This window comes from Platichthys flesus, chromosome 17, assembly GCF_949316205.1.
Source record: "Platichthys flesus chromosome 17, fPlaFle2.1, whole genome shotgun sequence".
NCBI classification, from domain to species: Eukaryota; Metazoa; Chordata; class Actinopteri; order Pleuronectiformes; family Pleuronectidae; genus Platichthys; species Platichthys flesus.
Window position 1 is genome coordinate 15,904,404 of NC_084961.1, and position 21,000 is coordinate 15,925,403.

Consider the following 21,000-nt stretch of genomic DNA (forward strand, 5'->3'; position numbering starts at 1 on the left):
TGGATATCTAGTTTCACCTGTCTGTATTGATGCAGATGCAGAATAACAGGTTTACCCAGAAATTTGTTTTTTTTTCTCTCTTACAATGTTTTATGACAAATAGATCCTAGTTTCGGTTTGTGAGCACTTCCTTCTTTCATTTATCACCTATATTATTAGCTTGCCAATCAGGACTGTTCAGCCTTGGTTGAGGCACACCTGCACTGAGAGCTGTGTGGTTGTACAATGTGAGACCTGGCAAACCGTAGCATCCTCACCCAATCTGCAGATTATATTCCACAGCACATCAACAAGACCACAGAGGTTTCATAGCAGAAAGGACACATCAGTCAAGCAAAGCTTCATTAATGTAGAGGAACCGACATTTCTTAACGGAAATCTTATGTGTTGTCAACTATTCAGATATTGTTCATAACTTTATTTTCTCATAAAGACATTTCGAAAATGATAAAAAAAAAGTGACAATGTTAGGACATGTAAAAACTTAAAAGTTGAACTTAAAGCCTATTGGAATAAGATGTTCACGTCATTACAACTTACAAACTTGTGACAAAAACATTTTACACAAGACATTTCATATTGTAATTAGAAGGGAATTTATTATATAATGTAATACCTTCTCCATAACATGATACATTTCTATATGACCTTTACTTTGAATGGGGAGCTATAGATGGACATTTCTCTGGAGTGCATCACTTAAAGTAAAATGTACAACTTCATGCCTTTGATAACACATATCTCTGATTTATTAATAAGGAACGTTGTTGCCAATCTTGTGTTGAAAAGTGAGCAACATCCACTTGGTCCAAACGTAGGCTTTGTATGTCTTTGTTGGAAGGTAATGTCTTCAGATATGGTATTAAATGTATTCAATTACATAAGGAAAGGAGATCATGCTTCTTTTGTGCTTCAAGTCAGGTAGATGGAAAAGGGAACATATTCCCTGTGAGTCAAATCTATGCAGGATTTTAAATTTTAGCTGCTGACACTGAACCAAACTCAGAGGTCACGCTCGTGTTCACCCTGTTGTTCAGCTGCTTCACTTTCATCAGCCCACATCATCCTCAGCTTTACCAGATATGATCACACAGCTCTGACACTTCTCCTGACATCAGCACTGCTTTAGAAACCAGCAGAGCTTTCACAGAAAAAAATCATTGTAACAAGTCCTTCGGTCCGCCACTGAATTACAAAGTGATGGATACAGAACTGAGGAGTTATTGATCGAATGATTCACCTCAGCCTGGCGTTGCTTCAAATGTGACTCTACTTGTTCCAAGAATTTTCAAACAAAGCTCTTCATCTTGGCACCAGCTGAACGCTGACTGGGAATAAATCAAGACACAATCACCTGGGTTGTTTACAATTTTATTGTCGTTATTGTTTTTCTCATTGTCAGATAAAAGCAGATAGAGAGGAGCGTCCTTGTCAGAAACAGCGTGCAGCTCTGGGGGTTCCTGTCCAGAGCCGGACGAGTGACCGGTCTGAGGTGAGTATACGATACGAGGCAAACCCCGCAGTCAGAAATGCTACATGACACTGTGCGCGTCATAAACAGTCACAATGACGGCTTGCTACGTGTCGGCTGACACTCAGCCTGTAACACATTCAGGACACACAGTTATTCTGAGGTAAACTAGAGTTGGCTAGTGTTGTACTGAGCAAATAAACATCTATTAGGCTCTGTATGTCTATACTGTAGTGACCGTCTGGTCCTGTTCCTGTAAGCACAGGTTGCTGTAGCTCATCTCTACCTTGGCATAGCTTTGGCAATAGGAGGTAACATGTTAGCGCCCTCTTGGGGGCTGTTTGAGAACAAGCGCCTGTGTCCATTTCATGAACCTTTAGGGAGGAGCTCCCGAGGCCTTGGGCCAGTGGATATAATATAATAAGGGATTACACAATGCAGAGTTAAAGTCAGCTATTCATATTTCAAGTTTGACAAATAACAATTTCTATATACTGCTACTGCAATGTGGAGGAAAGCACCTGTAGACGTGTGTGTGTTTTCTGGGTTATGTACATGTCTTAGGCCCAAATGCAGGTGGAGTCTGAGTCGCTCCTCCTTCAGTTATAGTGAGATCCACTTTGAAGTGCAGCTTTGCAGTCATACAAACTTAACATGAGCTTAGGCTGTAGCTTATTCCAATAGAGAAAGGTGCTCTTAGCATGATGAGTTTTTATCACATTTGATTTAGCGTTCTTTCAAACGTTACAAAATAAGACAGAAAAACATCAGTAGACGTTTGCGACTCGTCTAGCTTCACGTCACTGGCTGAGGTTTGAGACAGACTTTGAAATGAGGGACTACAAAAATGACCAAAAAGCAGCATTCAGTATAAAGTATAACAAAGAAGATGGATGACAAAAGAGACACTATGATATAATACGATATATTGTCCTAGGCTTGTTTGGCTAATATAAAAAGGTATAAATAACACATCCTGTTTAGGTTAAATACAGATTTAAGATGAAGAAAACAAAGCAACAAATGTTAAGACACAAATAAGAAACCTGGTGCAATTCTCCTCTGACTTTATCCACCATTTTTTGGGGATTACCTGAGATTCCAGTTGTCCCTCAGGGCTTTACGGGTTTGATAGCAACAGCACTCGTCGATTGATCGACTGATTTGATCAGTCGACTGATTGAGGTTAGAGTCTTAACGAACCTGATGGGGCTCGAAGACGTTCAAGCAAGCAGCGGGTGTTCGTGTCACCACAAGCCAGATCCTTTCACTAATTTCTCCACCGATCACAACCTGACCTGCAGGCTCAGCACGTTCGTGTCGCCACAGTCCATCAAACAATCGCTCTTTAAAAAGAAAAGCTAAAAGAAAGCGCGTAGCAGAGACAACAGAAAAAGCTTAGCTTTAAATGGGCGAGGTATCCTTTACATAGTTCTCACTATAAGGAATTTAGGCTTTTTAATACCATCTTGGAATGCACTATATATTTATATATATGTATGTATACTGTATATTGCCGTTAATATAAGCAGGATTACTGTTGATAAATACAGTGGCCTCCTTACCATCAGAGGCACCTCAGTGAGCTTCAGCACCCTTCTGCCTGTGATTGTTGGGTGTCATAGCCCCCAAAGGCCCCACACAAAGGTGGAGGAGGGGACACTTATTGTTTAACTATTTCTTCGGATTAAACTTCAAACATGACGATCCAGACTTCCCTGGCTTTGGTCACTCTTCATCCACAGTCTCCCTTTTTGAATCCTCCTCCTTCTGTTCCAGGACCTGAGGGGTGGGGCTTGGCAGGGCTGCCACCTCTGTAGTAGCCAGTGAGGAGGAGTCTATTTGGTCACCAATCCTGTGGGAGGATGGGTCTTCCTGTGGAAGGACAGACAGTAGAAATATGAGTAAATTATATATTTTATATGCATCTTTCCTTATTTGGATACGTCCTGTTGGCAACAAGCTCATTCTTACCAATAAAAAACTGTTTCGGTTGTTTAAAGTCTCGCAAGTCTGAAACAGCCTTCATGTCACCACTAGCAGTTTTTTGGCTGGGTCCACTCGTGAGGTTAGTGAAGCGATGCCGTTCATGTCCTCCTACCTGCTGTGAGCAGCTAACAGCTGGACGGAGTTTCTGCTGTGACCCCTTGAGACCTCTTGGCAATTTCTCAATTTGTTCTCAGTGTAGTAAAGTGTGGCTTTTATGACCACCTACCACTGAGCTGGGTGAAACACAACATGTGTGCAGTGATGCCTGTAACATCAGTGGCGAGCACGGCCTCAACAGAAACACTGAAGAATTATTGAATTCATGTCAGTTCTCATGACAGACATGTCCATTACAGGTGAACTAACACAGACGTATGGTCTGGTCTGTGTCATGTGTCCACGTCCCAGAGCTAGAAAATATATCCAATTATTATGAAAAAGATCACAATGTGAGTTCTTGTACACAAGGTAAATTCATATTTCTGTCCAGAGAAAAATACAAAAATAAATTGTGAATTGTTGGTCAGCAGTTTAATACCAGTCCCCTCCATTCCGTGTGCTTGGGCAAGACACTTAACCCCATATTACCTGTGATAGCAGAATGTGAGTGATGCGAGTGTGTGTGTGTCTATGTTGTATGTGTGAATGGCTAAAACTGTACTGTAAAGCTATTGGAGTGGTCATCCAGACTAGTAAAGCTCTATATATATACAGACCATTTACCATAATTGTCCATCTTGATAAAAGGTCTTCAAAATATAACATTAGTCCAACTAGTAGAGTAAAAATGTTTCATATTAACTGTTTAAATGATTGAAAGTGTTTTTTCTGAGACATACAACTCTCTACAAGTGTAATCTTTTGTGCCACAAACAGCTTGAGTTTGCAGTACCATGGTCAGGGCCTACTTGTTTTTCTTCTCCAGTAGCAGTTAAAATGCTCCACGTCGGCGTACTTGCCTGAGAATCAATGACTCACCTGGTCAGCGAACTCTTGCATCTCCCCCTCCTCACCATTTGAGTGGCAGCTTGGACTTGGCACCTCAATTCCATGGCTTTCCAAGATGGCAGCCTCTAGTTGTGTGGGACAAGAAAGTGGGGATTGCAAGTACACATAAAGTGTAAATGTGCATGGAAATGGTCCAGTGTTCACAGGCGGAGACCAAATGCTTCCCCCATAAGAATCCACCAGTTGTATGTAAAGCACCGTCAGTTATCAAATCCTCACCAATATTCGCTCTTCTCTTCATCTCCTTCCGGCGGTTGGCAAACCAGTTGTAGACCTTCAACGCCGTCACACGCTCAAACTCAGACAGTTTACAACCTGATCGATTAAACAAAACAGACAAAGAACATCATGTCAGCAAATTTAGAAAAAAAAAATGTCCTTGAGTTGGGTTTGTCATTATACAGCTTATTTTAAGGTGGCACCTAACGAACGCAGCACATGGAGCAATTTGACTCTACTCAGAGTTTGTGGAAAGAAGATGAAAGTGTGAAGATCACTGGATCTGAGGGTTGGAGTTTGAACTCAGCACTAACTGCTTCACTGTTTGTGAATCATTACGATAATATTGGAGAGAGGGACATTACTAACCAGTGACAAAGTTATAGCTAGTTGAGGCCTACAACTAGTTATGTGGACTAGAGAAGACATGATACAACTGGTGTTTGTCCATTATTGATCATTGCTTTCACTTGTACCTGGCTTCTGAATGACAGAGTTACAGGCACTGGCAATCTCTTCTCGCTTGGCTTCATCTGGATACTGGTTCTCCATGAAGAAGCTGTGGGAGACAAAGATCCACAGCATGTGAAACGGTTAAATCATTTTGCAGCACAGGCCACACATCGATAAGAAGATGACACAGGTCTCATTTTACACTTTAACAACTCTCAGCTTTTGTATTGAACAAGAGGGGAGATAAGGACAATATTTATACAGGGGAGGAGCATCAGGAGAGGGCCTCGCTGTACAGGAATAGATTAATGGATGCATTAAGTGGATTAATTTTGGTAACTCTGGCTTTAAATACTTAAATCTCTACTTATATAATTGAGAAGACTATCCTTGTAAAAAAAAATGGATCTACCCTCTTTATTTTCATCCACGTTTAAAAAAGAATCATTGTCTCACATTACAATACAAACAGGGATCAATTTCTTCCAGCCTCCTTATTCTCTCACCCTCAGAGTTGCCCTACCCTGCACGCACACACGCACACACACACACACACACACACACACACACACACACACACACACACACACACACACACACACACACACACACACACACACACACACACACACACACACACACACACACACACACACACACACACACACACACACACACACACACACACACACACACACACACACACACACACACACACACACACACACACACACACACACACACACACACACACACACACACACACACACACACACACACACACACACACACACACTTCACCTCTGCTGTATCGCCCTTGGGTCGAAACTAGCTCATAAGGATCAGCACTGCAGTAGAATTGCATAATCCGGTGGGCACTGCTTGTGAGTGTAGTATGAGGGCCTGTGTGGTCTCATTAAGCGAGTGTCCAGTCTGCACCCTATACTTACAGCAACCATGTAATAGAGAAATCAATGGCACGCAGTGGGTAGAGGAATACCTACTCCTCTCCTCTTTCTCTGCATCCTCATGAAGAAAAGCAGGGACGTAATACAGCGCATAGACGGGCTGTCTTTATGCATCATAAATCAAATGCTTCTGAGCCACAAAAACGGCAGAACGTCACAACAGTAAGACACTAAAGGATATTCACCCTGGAAGGATTATTTATACCAGACTTTAACTTCAGGCAACACTGCATTCCTATCATATGGAAATGACAGTCATGAGAACTTGATACTTTTATTAATTAAATGAAAAACACAAACTCAATCCCAGTGAAATATCTTTCAAAAAAAATCCCATTTTACATGGCACTATGATTACAGGTAGCCTGGATGCCAGACAAACTTAGCCCCGCCCACAACATTTTTGGTCGGGCAGATCGGTCTGGAGTCGCTCCATTGGGAAAAAATTATGCCAGGACCGGGCCAATCAGATTGTCAGGGCGGGGTTTATACGATGATTGACAGATGATCAACGGTAACGTAATCAACCACGTCATCACAGTGCCCTTGGGTTGAATTCGTTTTCAACAAACATGCCTGCCGCTGGAAAGCTGAGATGTGTAGATGCTGCCATTGAGTCTGTTTTAGAAGACATCGACAGCGCATTCATTTTGAAAGAGGAACAGAGAACGTGGAGGTGACGCCAAAGCAACACACTAATCCCTATCGCCCCGGTGCTTGGCTGTTCACAACGGACACTGAAGCGACGCTGAACCGCCGGGCAGCGCTAATAATATCACCCGTTGATCCAGTAGATCGCTGCACAGCTTTGTGCCGGTCACTGAATATAGTGACCAACAAGCTTTGATTCATGGGGAACATTTCAGAAACCTCTAAATCTCTACAGGTATATCATTTAGTTTGAGCTTTCTCCTAGAGCACAGGTTTGACTCCTCTGTGACTGATCAACCATCTCAGCCCCTTACAAAGAGTCTTCCTGATCAGCTGCTAACACTGCTGTAGCTACGATCACAAGGGCCTCGGTTCTGCTGTACCACTTCTAGTCATGTTAACAAGTGACACAGACTAGTAACTGAAAACCAGCAAGTAAACAAGAAATGTCAGGCTCTTCAGGAGCATTGTTTGCTGTGAGAGAGAAGGACTAGTTTTGCTGTGGACTTTGACTTTTTAATGTTTCAGAACTTTTACTTGTGATATGGGCACTTTAGTGTTGTTAGAATGAAGTACGGGTAAGTCAGATGCAAACCTTGAGTTCCTGACATGATTTCCCCTCTTTAAATGTGAGTCGAACAGTATTCTGTAAGACGTCTCTTTCTTTATCTCCTAAGGCCAAAGAGACTCGCTCACCTCTCCATGATTGATTGGCACTCCTTCCTCCAGGTGAACCTGCTTCCTCTGCGTAGCCTCAGTGGTCCACCCACTATCCCTGTCCTGTCGCCAGACATGATCCCTGTCCTCCAATCAGGTTCCTCCTTCACCAGAGAGCGCATTGATAAGGTGGCACCTAGAGAACGCAGCACATGAAGCAATTTAACTGTTGAGAGTTTGTGGAAAAACAAAGATGAAAGTGATCACAAGCTGAGCGGCAGATCTTGGCGTTGCAGAGCAGTGTCAGCACTAACTGCTTCGATGTCACCAGTTTGTCAACTTGACACTTTGTTACACAAAAGTCAGCGGAAGTCACTGTCGATACTACTTTGCTTCAGTTGAACTTGCAAGTCTTTCCTGAGGCGTACAAAAATAAAGACCGAAACCAACCGCAACCAGTTGGTGGCAGCAGTAATTCCCATCTCCAGTGAATGCAGAATGAAATAACACTTTTATCATCCCAACACACAGCTTGTTTGTGTGTGTGCGTGACTTTTAAACTAGAGATTTATTTAATCTGGTTGCATCATTAGGACTTAAATTACTAGATTCTAGCATTACTACACTTCTTATATTGTAAATCCTTTGTTCTGAAACATCTGTCCAATCAAAATAAACATCTATATAAAAGATAAAGTCACTGTGGCATCATTTATTGCAACACAACATACGAAATCTCTAATGGGGGATGTATGAACATAAATTCTACTACCATTAATTCTGCTACCATTACGCTAACATTTTCATCATTAACAATAACAAAGGAATGACTTGCACCTGCTTGGTATAGATTTATATTTTACGCTATATTGTGAACAGAGCTCGACCAACAGACACATTTATTGATCCGAGATTTAATGAGATCACTTTATTGTTACACATTTTCTTACTCAACCCATTATTGTGTATTTCACTCTCACGTGATCAATAAAGTTGATCTTATCTTAAATATGAAAGCATTTTTTTAACTTTAGTCTGTTCAGTATTTGTGAGCAATAAATGCACTGACTCTCGTACAAGAGGATTTCAATAGAACATTGCCAATGTAGCATTATGAGTGCAATCACTGCTAAGAAATCGAATAGCAGTTCATCAGCATAGGATACAACAGTGTCATTGTGGCTTTGGTTTTAATGGCATGCAGGCCAGCTAAAGAGCAGGTGTCCCCTGCTGCAAGCTGCTGCGGCCAGGGCAGGGAGGGACTGGTTACCTGGCTGGGCCTGGGCGGCTGCAGCGGCAGCAGTGTACCATGGCAGCAAGTGCATCAGCAGCTCTCTCTGTCTGCTCCACACAGGGTTGGGGTTGAGGTTGGTGTTGGGGTTGGGGAGGATGTTGGGGAGGCTGCCACTTGCCCCTGCTACCGTCCCGTCTCTGTCCCCTCCCCTGGCCCTGGGCATGGGGCTCACGCTGTGCTGGCTTTCACTCCACCTCAGCCCTTCAGTCGGGACAAAACCAATGGTCAGGCAGGCCACAGCCATGGATCAGATAATAGACAGGTTTGGCTCATGTCATTGGCGAGTTAAAATTTAAAAATCTATTGCAAACTGGTATTTCCCAATCAAGATTTGGTCTGGTAACAATGCGTTCTGAAAATTTCACGTTTCATGACGGGCAGGTCCATAGCAGCCAACGTCAGAAGCAAAGCTCTGCGCCCGCTTTGTCTTTGACAAATGGCAGAGAAACGTATTAAATGTTAGTATCTTTGTTAAAAGCCTGTTTGTTAGGAATGAAAACCAGCACCAGAGTACCTCCAGCATCAGGGCTGAGAACTACAGAGGAGCCAAGCTTGGGAGGGTGGAGGGGGAAAGTAAAGGACTAAGATGAAGGAAGAGAGCGGGGATAGCAGATGGTCCGTCAGTGGCTTTATTCATGTTTGCAAAACTTGTAGCATTAAATTGTAATGTATCATTTTGTACATGATTTACTGTGGAGGCACACAAACCAGTAAAAGCGTCTTTTTATACCACAATATATTTGTGTTAGTGTCCCTGTATCCTAGGACATGGAGAGGTCAACACCAACCCAAGCTGTTACTCTAGCCTGTACAGACAAACCACTCTCATGCACTAAAGTTTCATTCCCAAACCAGGGGCCTTCAAAATTATTGATTCGCATCTCCTGTGACAGGACTACCTTTATCATTTGTCTTTCCTCTGAAATTATAGATCAGTCTCATGTCCTTCCCTGACCTCACAGCCCTCGGGGACCAGGATGCCGTTAGCTTGAGGTATTAGAGGGGCGTGGGTGTACCATGCAAGAGGATGGTGGGTAAAGAGCGGGGCAGATGGAAGGTTAGCTAGCAAGTGGTTCACGCTTTACAAACACAACAAAAGCCATCTCTTTTTAATACAAGCCTTTATCCCTACCTTATCGTATCTACAGAATAGTCCGCCATCGTTCACCTGACATTCAACCTTGAGGCCCAGATCCACACTCTCATAATTAGTCTCACTGTAAGTGACATCCATCATCCCTGCAACAGTCTATTTATCACTCATTGGCTCTATAATAATCAGAGCGTGTTCACATCTGAAAGTTTGAACCAAGTGTTTTTGTTTGTATTTTTCACATTTGATCTAGTTAGTTTTGGTTTCCCATTGCAATTTAGGCAATTAATTTGAGACGTATGACATACATACATCCTGTCTTCAACACCTGCATGGGCTGCGTCTACCTACCCTTGACATTGATTGGTTTGTAGACAGATGTGCATCGGACGTTCATGTGTTGCCAATACGGCTATTCTATTCGCAAACTTTTTTGAATAGATTGCAGCTTTAAAAAAGTAGTCTTCTGACTGAATGGAGAAAATTAATCAGATGGTTCATTTCGTAAATTTCCGTTGTCAATGTAAAATCATTTTACTTATTCATTTCAGGCACAGAACTTGGGTTTAGCTCGAATGAGCCATCCAAGTCCTAGTAATTGGAGTCAAAGAATGCAAGAAATACTGGGAGCCTGGGCAACTCAAGACCAGTAAGGCTTCCGCTACTTTTTATTTTACTACTGTTTAATTCTGTCTCAACTTTCTGCAATTGGTCCAAAAGTCAGAACTATCCAAAACTGTTTTTTTCCCACTGCAAATTAACCAAACCATGGTTCATTTTTATCCAGAACAACACCAACTCTTGTGGTCCAACGACCAGGCACCTTTCACACCTGTTATTTGAGTTTGGACTAAAGGTTTATAAATTCGAACCAAGCAAGATACATATGAAAGCCCCCATGTTCTACACAAGACCTCTACAACCTCTTCACCCTCATCTCACCTGGATTATTCCTCTCTAGCAGGTACCAGCGGTAGAAAGCTCTGCGCTTGGAGTCGCTCATCTCCAGGCCTTGCTGCAGCAGCCACTGGGAGATGTAGCTCTGGCTGATGCCTGTGTGCATGAGGGTGGGACATGTTATCTTGACACATTTAAGACATTGATTTATTTCATGCTGCAACAACGGCATCTGCACAGATCGGCTGCGAGCCAACCACGGAATACTCTTGTTAAGATAATGAAATCCACTGTCTATACTTGAATTTAGGACATGTGATTTGATGCAAAACCTTTTTCTGGGAGGACAGAGAGGAAAAAACCTTTGTTGATGCAAAGTGCAGCATTTATTGTGTATAAGTGGAGCCATGGCTGCAGAGGCACAAGCCCATCTATGTTATTATGTCATTACTGATACCAACCTCCACCAAGGAGGATATGTGTTCAACCTGGGTGGGCCTGTCCACTAGCTGAGGAAGAATTGAAATATCCAGTGATGAAGCAGAACTACAACCCGATACATAAAAATGTAATCTGCCTCAGAACAACTTTATAAAATGAGAATCAATCTCTTAGAGTGGTACAATAACCTGACGATATACTGTGGAGTGACCACAGACAGGTCTTAACACGAGAACAGACCAAAACAACGTCGGAACTGAAGCAGCTCTGTCGGAAGAATATTCAAAATTCCTCCTGAGCATTGTGCAGGTCTGATCCACTGCTTCGTGGAGAGCTTGTTTGAGATTAGGGATGCCAAAGGGAGATTTGAACAATCACTGAATCCTAGAATGTCCTAGGATGTTTCACGACACAGTGAACTGGAATAAGAAAATTAAAATAGAGCCCGCTTTCCTTTTGAAGAATAAAATCTATATCTTGAATGAATCTAAATCAAACTGGAGTCTGATTTCTAACGATAGACTTTTATGTTATGCATCATGTGCTGTATCAGTTTAACGAGCTGTAAAAACAACAGAGAAAGCATAGTACCTGTGACTTGGCCCACGATCGCCTGAGAGATCCTGCGATTGTTGAGGAACGTTTTGATCTCTTCTTTCACCAGGTTGCTGTCTTTCCTGTAAAAGCAGTAAAACCCCGTCATGGCATCAGAACCATTACACTGTGGTTAAAAAATGAGCCTGTGACCCGACTAACCTTATTCACTGATTCTCTTTTTTCAGCCATCCCTGAACACCTGACCTGAATTAACTCCACTGAAATTCGGCAGAACAAGTCTGCAACTCTGGGGACAGTAGCTGTCATTATCTGATGTTATAATAGTCTCTCTTTGTCTCTACTATTCTTTTGGTCTTTAAACTCGTCCCCACCCAGCACTCATTCATCTCTGGCTCTCTGACAACATTAAGCACCACTGTGCTGCTCTTTCTCCTCTCACCTCATGTACTCCTCCACCTTCTCCTCCAGGTCCCACTCCTCCTCACCCATCATGTCGTAACTGAACGATCGCTGTACCGCCACACTGGGAGTGTACAGGGGCGGAGGCGAGGCCTCGTAGCTGTGGCTGGGGGACAGCGCGGCGCCGTCCAGGCCGGAGGTCTGCGTGGTAGCAGAGGCCAGGGAGAGCGAGGAGGAGGAAGAGGAGGATGACGACGAAGAGGGGGCCGGAGCGGCTGTGGTGGGGGTGGTGTTGGACGGGGCCGGGTGAGAGTCGCAGTGCGAGGGGCGGTGGTCTGGGTCGAGCCTCTCCAGGGACTCCAAAGCGTGGATAATCTGAGGTTTGGTCATGCCGGAGAGACGAAGGCGCTGCAGGAGGTCGATCTGTTCGATCGTGTAGCGTGGCTCCACGTCGCAGCACTCCATTCTGGCATCTGCGCACATTAGGAGGAGTGTAAATTTTGCCAAAGTGAACCTGAGAGTGGCTTTTTGAAGGAAATACAAGACCAGTTTTGTAAGTGAATATGAACCAACAGCAGCTCTATTAATATAGCAAGGCTGGGTGGATTTCTCACCAGATAAACAGCAAGTCCTCACAAAGTGTTACCAAGACCTACACAGCTATATTTATCCCTACTCTGCATCTTTGATACACCTTAAATTTAGAGAATGTGATGCAGACTTCTTCAAAACCAGCACACCAACTGATAAATGATGAAAGAATTATTAATAGACACAAAGACACAAATAAAAAAAGACAAGCAAAGCTCAATTCAAACACTACAATACCTTTGTTGTGGTTCATTTATCTTTAACACAACTGTAAAAAAAAAAAACAAAAAAAAAAACCATTGTATTATTTTGTAACGACCAAATAACTTTGAGCTGACACGAGACTCACTGACTTACAAAACTCAACTTAGGGAAAGAAAGAGACTGCATTCTCCTCTGAAGAACCCTTGGGTCATTCAAAATGTTGGCACCCTTTCAAAACACTTGGCACAGGCACTTGGGGCTAACCTTGTTCCATTTGTCCAGAGTGGAATTAAAGTAAGATCACCCTGGCATACATAGTCTAACATCGGGTCCCCTCAGCCCAGTCACTTCCATCAGTCCTTTTACTCTGTGTACCTGTGCAGGGCTGCAGGGAAGATGATCCTCACATACACATGACACTATAAAATCGCATTTTACTCATTTAAGTCTTTCAATTTGATCATGACCAGGCGAGGTTGAAAAAGGGGGGAAACATAATACATCATACATTGTACAAACCCAGCAGGAGGCGTATTCTCAGCCACGCTTCCACTAAAACACACAGCAGCTGCAGTGAGCTCCAACAAGCTGAGCCCATAAAAAAAAGTTAATCTTGTTAAATGGGATGTGTCCCGATTTCACCCGGAGGGACAACGATTTCTGGGATGCTTCAAGTCCTCGGTTGTCCCTTGCCTTTGCAGGACAGGAGTAAAGTTGCAAGATTTGAGCACAGGATGCACATTCTGTGTTTACATGATCGAGCTGAAGAGTTTTGGATTTTTTCTTGCTGTGCAACTGATCCCAATGATAAAGATTTAAAAGAGCAAGGCTGGATTTGTCTGTAGCAGTAAATCAGAGCGTGTCCCGTCACTGAGGGGGTCTTACCTGGTGGAGGGGGGGACACAGACAGGCGCTCCGGGAGTGGCTCGGTGCGTGGGGTCGCGGCGGGGACGCACCACTGTCGCATGGCGCCTCGTCGGAGTTCGAGCTCGGCCGGTTCTCTACGGAGGGAGACGACAGGCTCACTGCGGTGTGCTGCGGTCACACTTCCGCTACATTAGCATAGTGTCAAAACACCCCCCACAGCGGCGGATCACTCGCTAACAGGCTACGCGGGCTAAGCTAACGGCATCAACTCCTCGGTTCCCCGGAGACCAGCCTCCACATCCATAGCCGCTGTTTGGATAAAGTCAGCTTCACCATCAGTCACACACCAAGCGGAAGTACTGCAGTGAAGCATTCACAATAAAAGCATTTTCTGCCATCCCTTATACTAGGCTGAGTGTGAGCGTTGCAGAGTTTCCTAATTAGCTGCTAACTTTCTGTGTGTTTGATGTGCTCATGTAAGAGCAGACAGGATATAAGTGTACAGGGGCGGATTCAGGGGTGGGGCCTATGGGGGAGCGCTGGTCCCAGCCAAAATGTGACTGGCCCCTGAAGTGCCCCCTGTGCTGTCAGTTCTCATCGGCTGTTTTCTATAGTGGCTGATAGAGCTCAACACACTGGAAATTAAGAACGCACATGCACTGTGGAGAAAACACGTGCAAATTAAGAAAACATCTTCATCAATTTGACGACACATGTGCTGCCAAAAGTCACAACACGTGCATATACAGAAACGTGCTTCAAAAAATGACAAGGGAAATGTTTCCAGGGGACCCTCTATCGCATGGGTGTCCAAACTTTTTACCCCGAGTGCCACATATAGACAAAAATACGGAGGTCTGGGCCACTCACGCCGCCACACCCCCCTGCCCTGGAGCAGACTGTTGACAGTGGGGGGGCGTGGCGGCGTTCTGAGGGGTAAAAACCCAGAACAACAAGAATCAAGAAAGTACAATTTCTTCAATAATAGAGCAAAACTACAAAGTGCTATAATTAAGTGCCATTTAAGTGCTATTAAAATTGTTAGTTTAAAAAAAAAAAAAGTTTGGACACCCCTGGTGATTAACCTAGGTGTAAAGTTATTGAAATCTGCTACTCGTCAGTGGTGATGGATTATCTCCTGACATTCTCCGGAGAGCTGTATGTGAGAATGCAAATGTCCGAGTGCGTGGCTCCGGACTTTCCCACTTTGAAGAACATCTGAATGACCTCATGTAAGAAAACAACAGAAGATTCTATCGAAGTTTCAAAGTGAGCGGGTTGATGTGTCGGTGACGTTCCTAACAGGAGACAGAGATGAAGATGAAAAAAAGACCAGAGTCCATGTAGAAGACACTGTCAAACATGTTAAGAGAGATTTTGATGATACGAGCTGAAGCAGGTTATAAAACTAATCTTCACAGCAGAATTAATATGTTACTTCCGTAAAAATCAAACCCAAATGCTCGGACATTCTCCGGAGTTCATGTCTGGAAACGTCTGGAACTAATAATGTTTACAATAAATATGACAAAGTGTACATGTTTTTGAAATGTTGTAACAAGTCTCACTAATTTCTCTGGAAGAATTTAACTTGTTACTGACAGGAGCGATCCATGGGCAGGGCTAGGGGGGCCATCGGATTGGCCCATGAAGTGCCCCTGTCCTCACCACGATACTTTTAATAAACTAGTCACATACAAACAATCCTATCAATAAAATACAAAAATAATTAAATACTTTCAATTTCTAGCCTTTTTTCTAAAAGTACACTATGTGCGTGAACAAGGGACAATTTGTACTCATTGGATAATATCAAATGATGTGTGGATTTGAATCAAAATTATTAACCACACAGTAAACAGGAAAGGACATTGATGTGCCTCTTACTGCTTCAGGAATCGTGGATGGATGTTGAACATATAATTGTCCCCTCTGTGTAAATTGTAGCCCCTGGTTTAGAAAAATCGTAGATCCACCACTGAAAATAATACTTGACATTAATGGTGGAGTCCTGGTTTAAATAAATGATAAATTATTTATATTTATAGTAGGTGACACTAAACTATATAATACATAGTAATAAATGAATCCTTTGTCAGTTGCATAAATTAATTGCATTTTATTTTGGACGATCTAGGAAAGAAGCAGTGAGCGTTGGTTTCCTGACACTTGAGTGTGTCTGGTCTCGGCTATGAACTCTTGTGAAACTTCAGCCACAGAGGTCACACGCGCAGCGGGACACGATCTCAGATCAGCTGATGTGTTCCAAAGGTTAAAGGTTCACCTGGACTGTCAGCAAACATCTGCTGCTTTAAGCCGGAGGGGCTGGGACTCGGCTAGCTCGCTAACGAGTTAGCTTGCAGGCTAGCAAAGTTAGCCGGTAGCTAGCAACGGGTTGTCCCAGCTCGGAGCCCCCTCGGCTTCTTACCTCGCGTCGCCGGGGAAGGAGCGCAGCGGGCGGCCAGGCGTGCGGAGAGGGAACGGTGTTGGGAAGTGTGGAGGAAAAGTGTCGCTCCACCGGACCCCACCGAAAACAACGGGCCGGAGCTGGTGGTTCAGTGACGGGCAAAGGGTGGACGGCGCAGGGTCATGTTGTCTTCCAGCTATGCAGCGGGGGAATAGACATGCAGATGTGGGGAGTCTGTCTCAATTTATGACCCTTCACCCGACACCAGTCAAGACAGCGGCGATTATCTTCATGGTTTCCGGTTCTACTGTACCTGCTATAAAATACCACATCTACACGTTAACCCCCCGGTTTACAGAAAGACACATGAATAAAGTCGTTATAACACAATTTTTTTCCAATAAAAATACCAACAATGCTTATATGTTTAGTTTATGCAGTTTGAGAGTAACTCTGTTGAGAGTTGTATTCCTTTATTTTGCAAAAGGAAATAATTCCACTGAATGTGTCTGACTTGATTCAGCTCCACTATAGGCTGCATATAACACCACCACCCAACACACAGCAGAGCATATCATGTACGGTACAGACTAGGGACACACAGTACAAACATTCCACAACACAAGCTCAGGGAACCCGCCCCTGTCAAATCACACACAAACACACACACACACACACGTCCCTCCCCCTATTCCAACACCACACCACAGTTGGTTAAACAGCTGTCAGTCAAAGTAGAACACAACTCTCATGTTTGTGTCATTGCTGTTTTAATGTAAAATCTCAAAGTCTTCACCTGTTAGAACAGTTATAGATAAAAGAATAAATCAATTAGAAATAAGTTACACAGTGGGTTCAACATTTGTAGTTTGTTTGACTTTTGGAAAATCAAGAATGCCTAATTAGCTATAATACATCTCTGTTTGCTGCATACCAGCAGATGTACTGAAAAATATCATTATATTACTTATGCAAAATCAAAAATTTAAACTTGAGGAATTTCAGACAAGTTCTGGAATACAAATTCGTTTTTTTTCCTTCTATTTCTAAGCAGATCTATGGGCGTCTATTTGTAGTGGATAGAATTATAACTCACGACGAGTCTTACAATGTATGTGTGTTCAGGTTTGATTGGGTTAGAACTCCCAATCCTAACACAATCATTGACACTGATGTGATTCTGAATATAAATACCTGGTAACACAAAAATGAGCTCAGTCACCTGGTTTGGGTTGAAGAATGTAGCCAATAACACAAGTCAAATTTCAAAGCAGCTTGGAGGAAGAAGGTATTTGGAGACCAGTGGTGTATGGTCTGTATACAGATACAAACATTTATCGAAAAGGTTAAAACAATTTAAAAGGAATGATTTTGGTGTGGCCCTCTGAGCCACTGAGGTCTCCTCTGGCATCAACATTCATCCACTTTTTAACAGGTGGGTTCAACCTGCAGAGTTCACCTGTGTTTGCAGCTCTGTACTTCCGTCATGTCACATATTTGGTCGGTCCACAAAACCTGGCAACATTTTCAGATTTTGGCTCTCGGGGTCCTGGCGGAGAGCTTGGGCCTTTCGCTCAGAGAACCTTTTCAAATGGATGCCTGGCATTCAGCTGTCCAGCGTGGATAGAGTGAATGCCCATTGTAATATAATACACTTAGATTTTATGCCAGCTTCACACAGACAATATCCTAATCATATTATACAGTCTAGCCCAAACCCAAAGGATTACTGGATTCTGGCTGGAGCAGATTTTATATGTTTATCGTCTGGGACTCCCGTCTGAGTGCTGGACAGTCCACAAAGAATTTCATCCTAACCAACTGTTTGAGGCTGCAGATCGAGGCATTACAACACAGATTCTCTTCTGCACAGCCAGTGGGGATTGTAAAGTCTGGAGACTGCATGGACACACGTGGCATCAAGCTGGAGGTGCAGCTGTGCAAGCTGGAGCTTTTTTGTTGGATCATGTTGTTGACTACGTTGTCTGGTTCACCCATTCACTGCTAATGGTGCTAAATCACCATGCAACTATAGACTGCTACCTTTGCTTAGCGTAAGAACCTGGAAATACTGGCTGAAGTAGATGCCTATTTAAAGTTAACTGTAGGGTGTTTTTTTTATTTTTAATCTTTGCTCTGGACTTCTGTGGAAAATCATGTCCAACAATCTCTCCATCCTGTTAGTCAAGGTGTTGACTACCTGCAGCAGTGACTGTAGCTGAAGAATGCGTCTATGTTTGCTTTGTTCGATATACCTCCCTCCCCTTTAACTGTGCCAAGAAGGCAGCAGTATTAAGTGCCACATATAGAAGCCTTTGCTCAGTTCAAGGAGTCCAAGAATTCTGTGTTCAAGCACTCAGCCGAGCGTTTTCGTGCTTTTTTATCTGAGAGAGACAAGACCATGAACTGGTCCTCCCTCGAGGGCCTCCTCAGCGGGGTGAACAAGTACTCAACGGCTTTCGGTCGCATCTGGCTCGCCATCGTTTTTATCTTCAGGCTTATGGTTTTCCTTGTGGCTTGCGAGAAGGTTTGGGGTGACGAGCAGAAGGACTTTGACTGCAACACTCGCCAGCCCGGTTGCCACAACGTCTGCTATGACCACTACTTCCCCATCGCCTACACTCGCCTCTGGGCTCTCCAGCTGATCTTCGTCACCTGCCCGTCCCTTCTCGTGACTCTCCATGTGGCCTACAGGGATGACCGCGAGCGCAAACACCGGCTGAAGCACGGAGAAGACTGCACCCCTCTGTACAGTAACACGGGCAAGAAACGTGGGGGTCTCTGGTGGACCTACTTCTGCAGCCTGCTATTCAAGATCATAGTGGATTCAGTGTTTGTCTTCTTGCTCTTCTACATCTACGAGGCCACTTTCTTCCCTCCACTGGTCAAATGCAATGAAGATCCATGTCCGAATATGGTGGACTGCTACATCGCCAGGTAAGAGAAGCTCTGAAATTCGAAATCATAAAGATCCTGGAATTTAAATGGCTGGACTGAATCTAAATGTAATACCAACTCTCACCTTTGACCATGTCTTTTCCAGGCCCACTGAGAAGAAGATATTCACTGTCTTCATGGTGGTGACCAGCTTTGTGTGCATCTTCCTCACTTTCTGTGAGATTTTCTACCTGGTTGGGAAGAGGTTCTGGGAGTGTTGCGGAGGAGGCCAGCAATCAGCTAGACCAAACTCCTTCATGATGGTCAGAACTCCTCTGACGGGACGTGAGAACTCGGCGTACAAAGAGCCTGCCCTGGAGAAGCCAAAGATGATGGAGAAGGGCAATGGAGAAGTTGGCAAAGAGAGTTCATCTCCACCGTACAGCATCGCAGTGTCCTGAGCGACACCAGCGTCAGAGTTTGGCTTAAGAGAACAAAATAAAACCAAAGAAAATTAGATTTTGTACTTTTGGATAAAACGTTGGCTGAAATTAAAGGCAGTTTTAAGGAATTGTTGTTTACAAAGGTCAATTTTTCGGTAACAATTTATAGAAATACATAATGTTTTCATTCTGTTATATGGTTGAAATATATATATAATACTTTTTATAAGCTTGTGATCTGAAATGACTGATAAATATTAGACGTGATTTATTTTGTCTATTTATATGATTATAAAATTGTATTATCTGTTTCTACCATGGCCACAAAATAAATTTGCTGGACTTGCAGTGTGAACGTTAACATAACCTTGAAGTGAGGTATATAAATATATATATATATATATATATATGTGAGCACAAACACCATGTCATGACATCTAGATGCCTGTAATATTTTCTAAAATAAATGACCATCATGTGAAATTTGCCTTTGCACTTTGTTCTTTATTCCTTTTTTGAAAAGTTGTATCTACTAAACTGAAGTGACTTGTGTATCATAATTATAATATTTATATTTCTTCACTATATGCAAGCAGAATAAAAACATGGGTGCATTACTATGGAGCAAAATTATGACTACAGATCGAGAGGCTGTATGAAAACGTGTTCAATAATCAGAGAAACCACAATGTGACGTATCAAACTGACCTGGGTACAGAATGATGAAAGTATGTTTAGTGATGGGAGTGGCATTATTGACTAAAGTTGATAGAACTACCACTCCTACACTGAGTTTCAGACCAATTAACCATCCCGCGTTCCTCAGATCAACAGACCGAGAGCAGATTTGTAAAGGGCAGTATCATGAAGCAACGTGTACTAATAAGGCAGTGCCTCTTGTACATTTTCACCTGATAAAATGAATAAGTTATTATCTGATTCTGCGACAAAGGCTCCCTATATCTCTGTTGCTTCTTAATGGACGTGCTTGCTCAAACAAATGTTAGGTGGTGGCCCTGTTTAATCCTGATTATTCAAAGACGACAAAGACGCATATCTCCACATCGCAATCGCCTAATGGAACTGATACGAAGTCACCTGTGAAGAAACGTGGTGGGCAGAGCAGACAAACATCGTAGGCGAACTATGGTCCACTTGTTATGCATTGTGCCATATCCGCCTGTCTGCTTTTAATATTTTGGTTCTCCTTCTTGTTAAGCATTTTGTAACATTATTAATAAAACTACTATAAGTTTCTTCTCATTATTGTCATCATATCCCCTTTATTATTTGCACAAACTGCCGTTCAGTCTCTGAATTCCTTGTCTAGTTATAGCACTGACCACCATGTAGGAGACAGATTAGAAATGAGTTTAACATCACTGCTTCCAGAAATCCTCGGTTCACCTCAGTGTCAGTTCAATGATAAATTGTTGCCAGGAAACATAATACAAATATTAATCATAAGAGGCTGGAGTTTTAACGGAATAATCAGGGTGGAAGCCAAAACTGG

At 43.1% G+C, this 21,000-nt stretch overlaps 2 protein-coding genes across 3 annotated transcripts; one reads left to right on the forward strand and one right to left on the reverse strand.

Moving 5' to 3' along the window:
- Positions 1-1,355: 1,355 nt before the first annotated feature.
- On the reverse strand, positions 1,356-16,427 carry zgc:91944 (uncharacterized protein LOC436941 homolog). 2 transcript variants are annotated; one of them, XM_062409771.1, is made up of 11 exons: positions 16,189-16,425; positions 13,779-13,894; positions 12,139-12,571; positions 11,733-11,818; positions 10,746-10,856; positions 8,687-8,911; positions 7,456-7,612; positions 5,164-5,246; positions 4,688-4,783; positions 4,439-4,533; positions 1,356-3,346 (listed from the first exon to the last, which is right to left on the reverse strand). In XM_062409771.1, the coding sequence occupies exons 2-11, from the start codon at positions 13,858-13,860 to the stop codon at positions 3,200-3,202; spliced, it is 1,515 nt and encodes a 504-aa protein (XP_062265755.1). In that variant the 5' UTR covers positions 13,861-13,894; positions 16,189-16,425; the 3' UTR covers positions 1,356-3,199. The 2 variants fall into 2 exon arrangements, with proteins under 2 accessions (XP_062265755.1, XP_062265756.1); XM_062409772.1 differs by lacking the exon at positions 8,687-8,911 and having other exon boundaries at positions 16,189-16,427.
- On the forward strand, positions 10,642-19,505 carry LOC133972360 (gap junction beta-4 protein-like). The gene is made up of 3 exons (XM_062409773.1): positions 10,642-10,703; positions 18,559-19,104; positions 19,211-19,505. Exons 1-3 carry the CDS (start codon positions 10,690-10,692, stop codon positions 19,503-19,505), a joined length of 855 nt encoding a protein of 284 aa, XP_062265757.1. The 5' UTR covers positions 10,642-10,689.
- The last annotated feature ends 1,495 nt before the right edge of the window (positions 19,506-21,000 follow it).

Excerpts from the sequence above, each read along its gene's own strand:
- LOC133972360 (XM_062409773.1), top strand. Across the intron at positions 19,105-19,210 it reads GTGGACTGCTACATCGCCAG|GCCCACTGAGAAGAAGATAT; the intron begins GTAAGAGAAGCT and ends TGTCTTTTCCAG.
- zgc:91944 (XM_062409771.1), bottom strand. The coding sequence starts at position 13,860 with ATGCGACAGTGGTGCGTCCCCGCCGCGACCCCACGCACCGAGCCACTC. Across the intron at positions 7,613-8,686 it reads AGCCGCCCAGGCCCAGCCAG|GTGCCACCTTATCAATGCGC; the intron begins GTAACCAGTCCC and ends TGCGTTCTCTAG. Across the intron at positions 4,784-5,163 it reads CTCTGTCATTCAGAAGCCAG|GTTGTAAACTGTCTGAGTTT; the intron begins GTACAAGTGAAA and ends TTAATCGATCAG.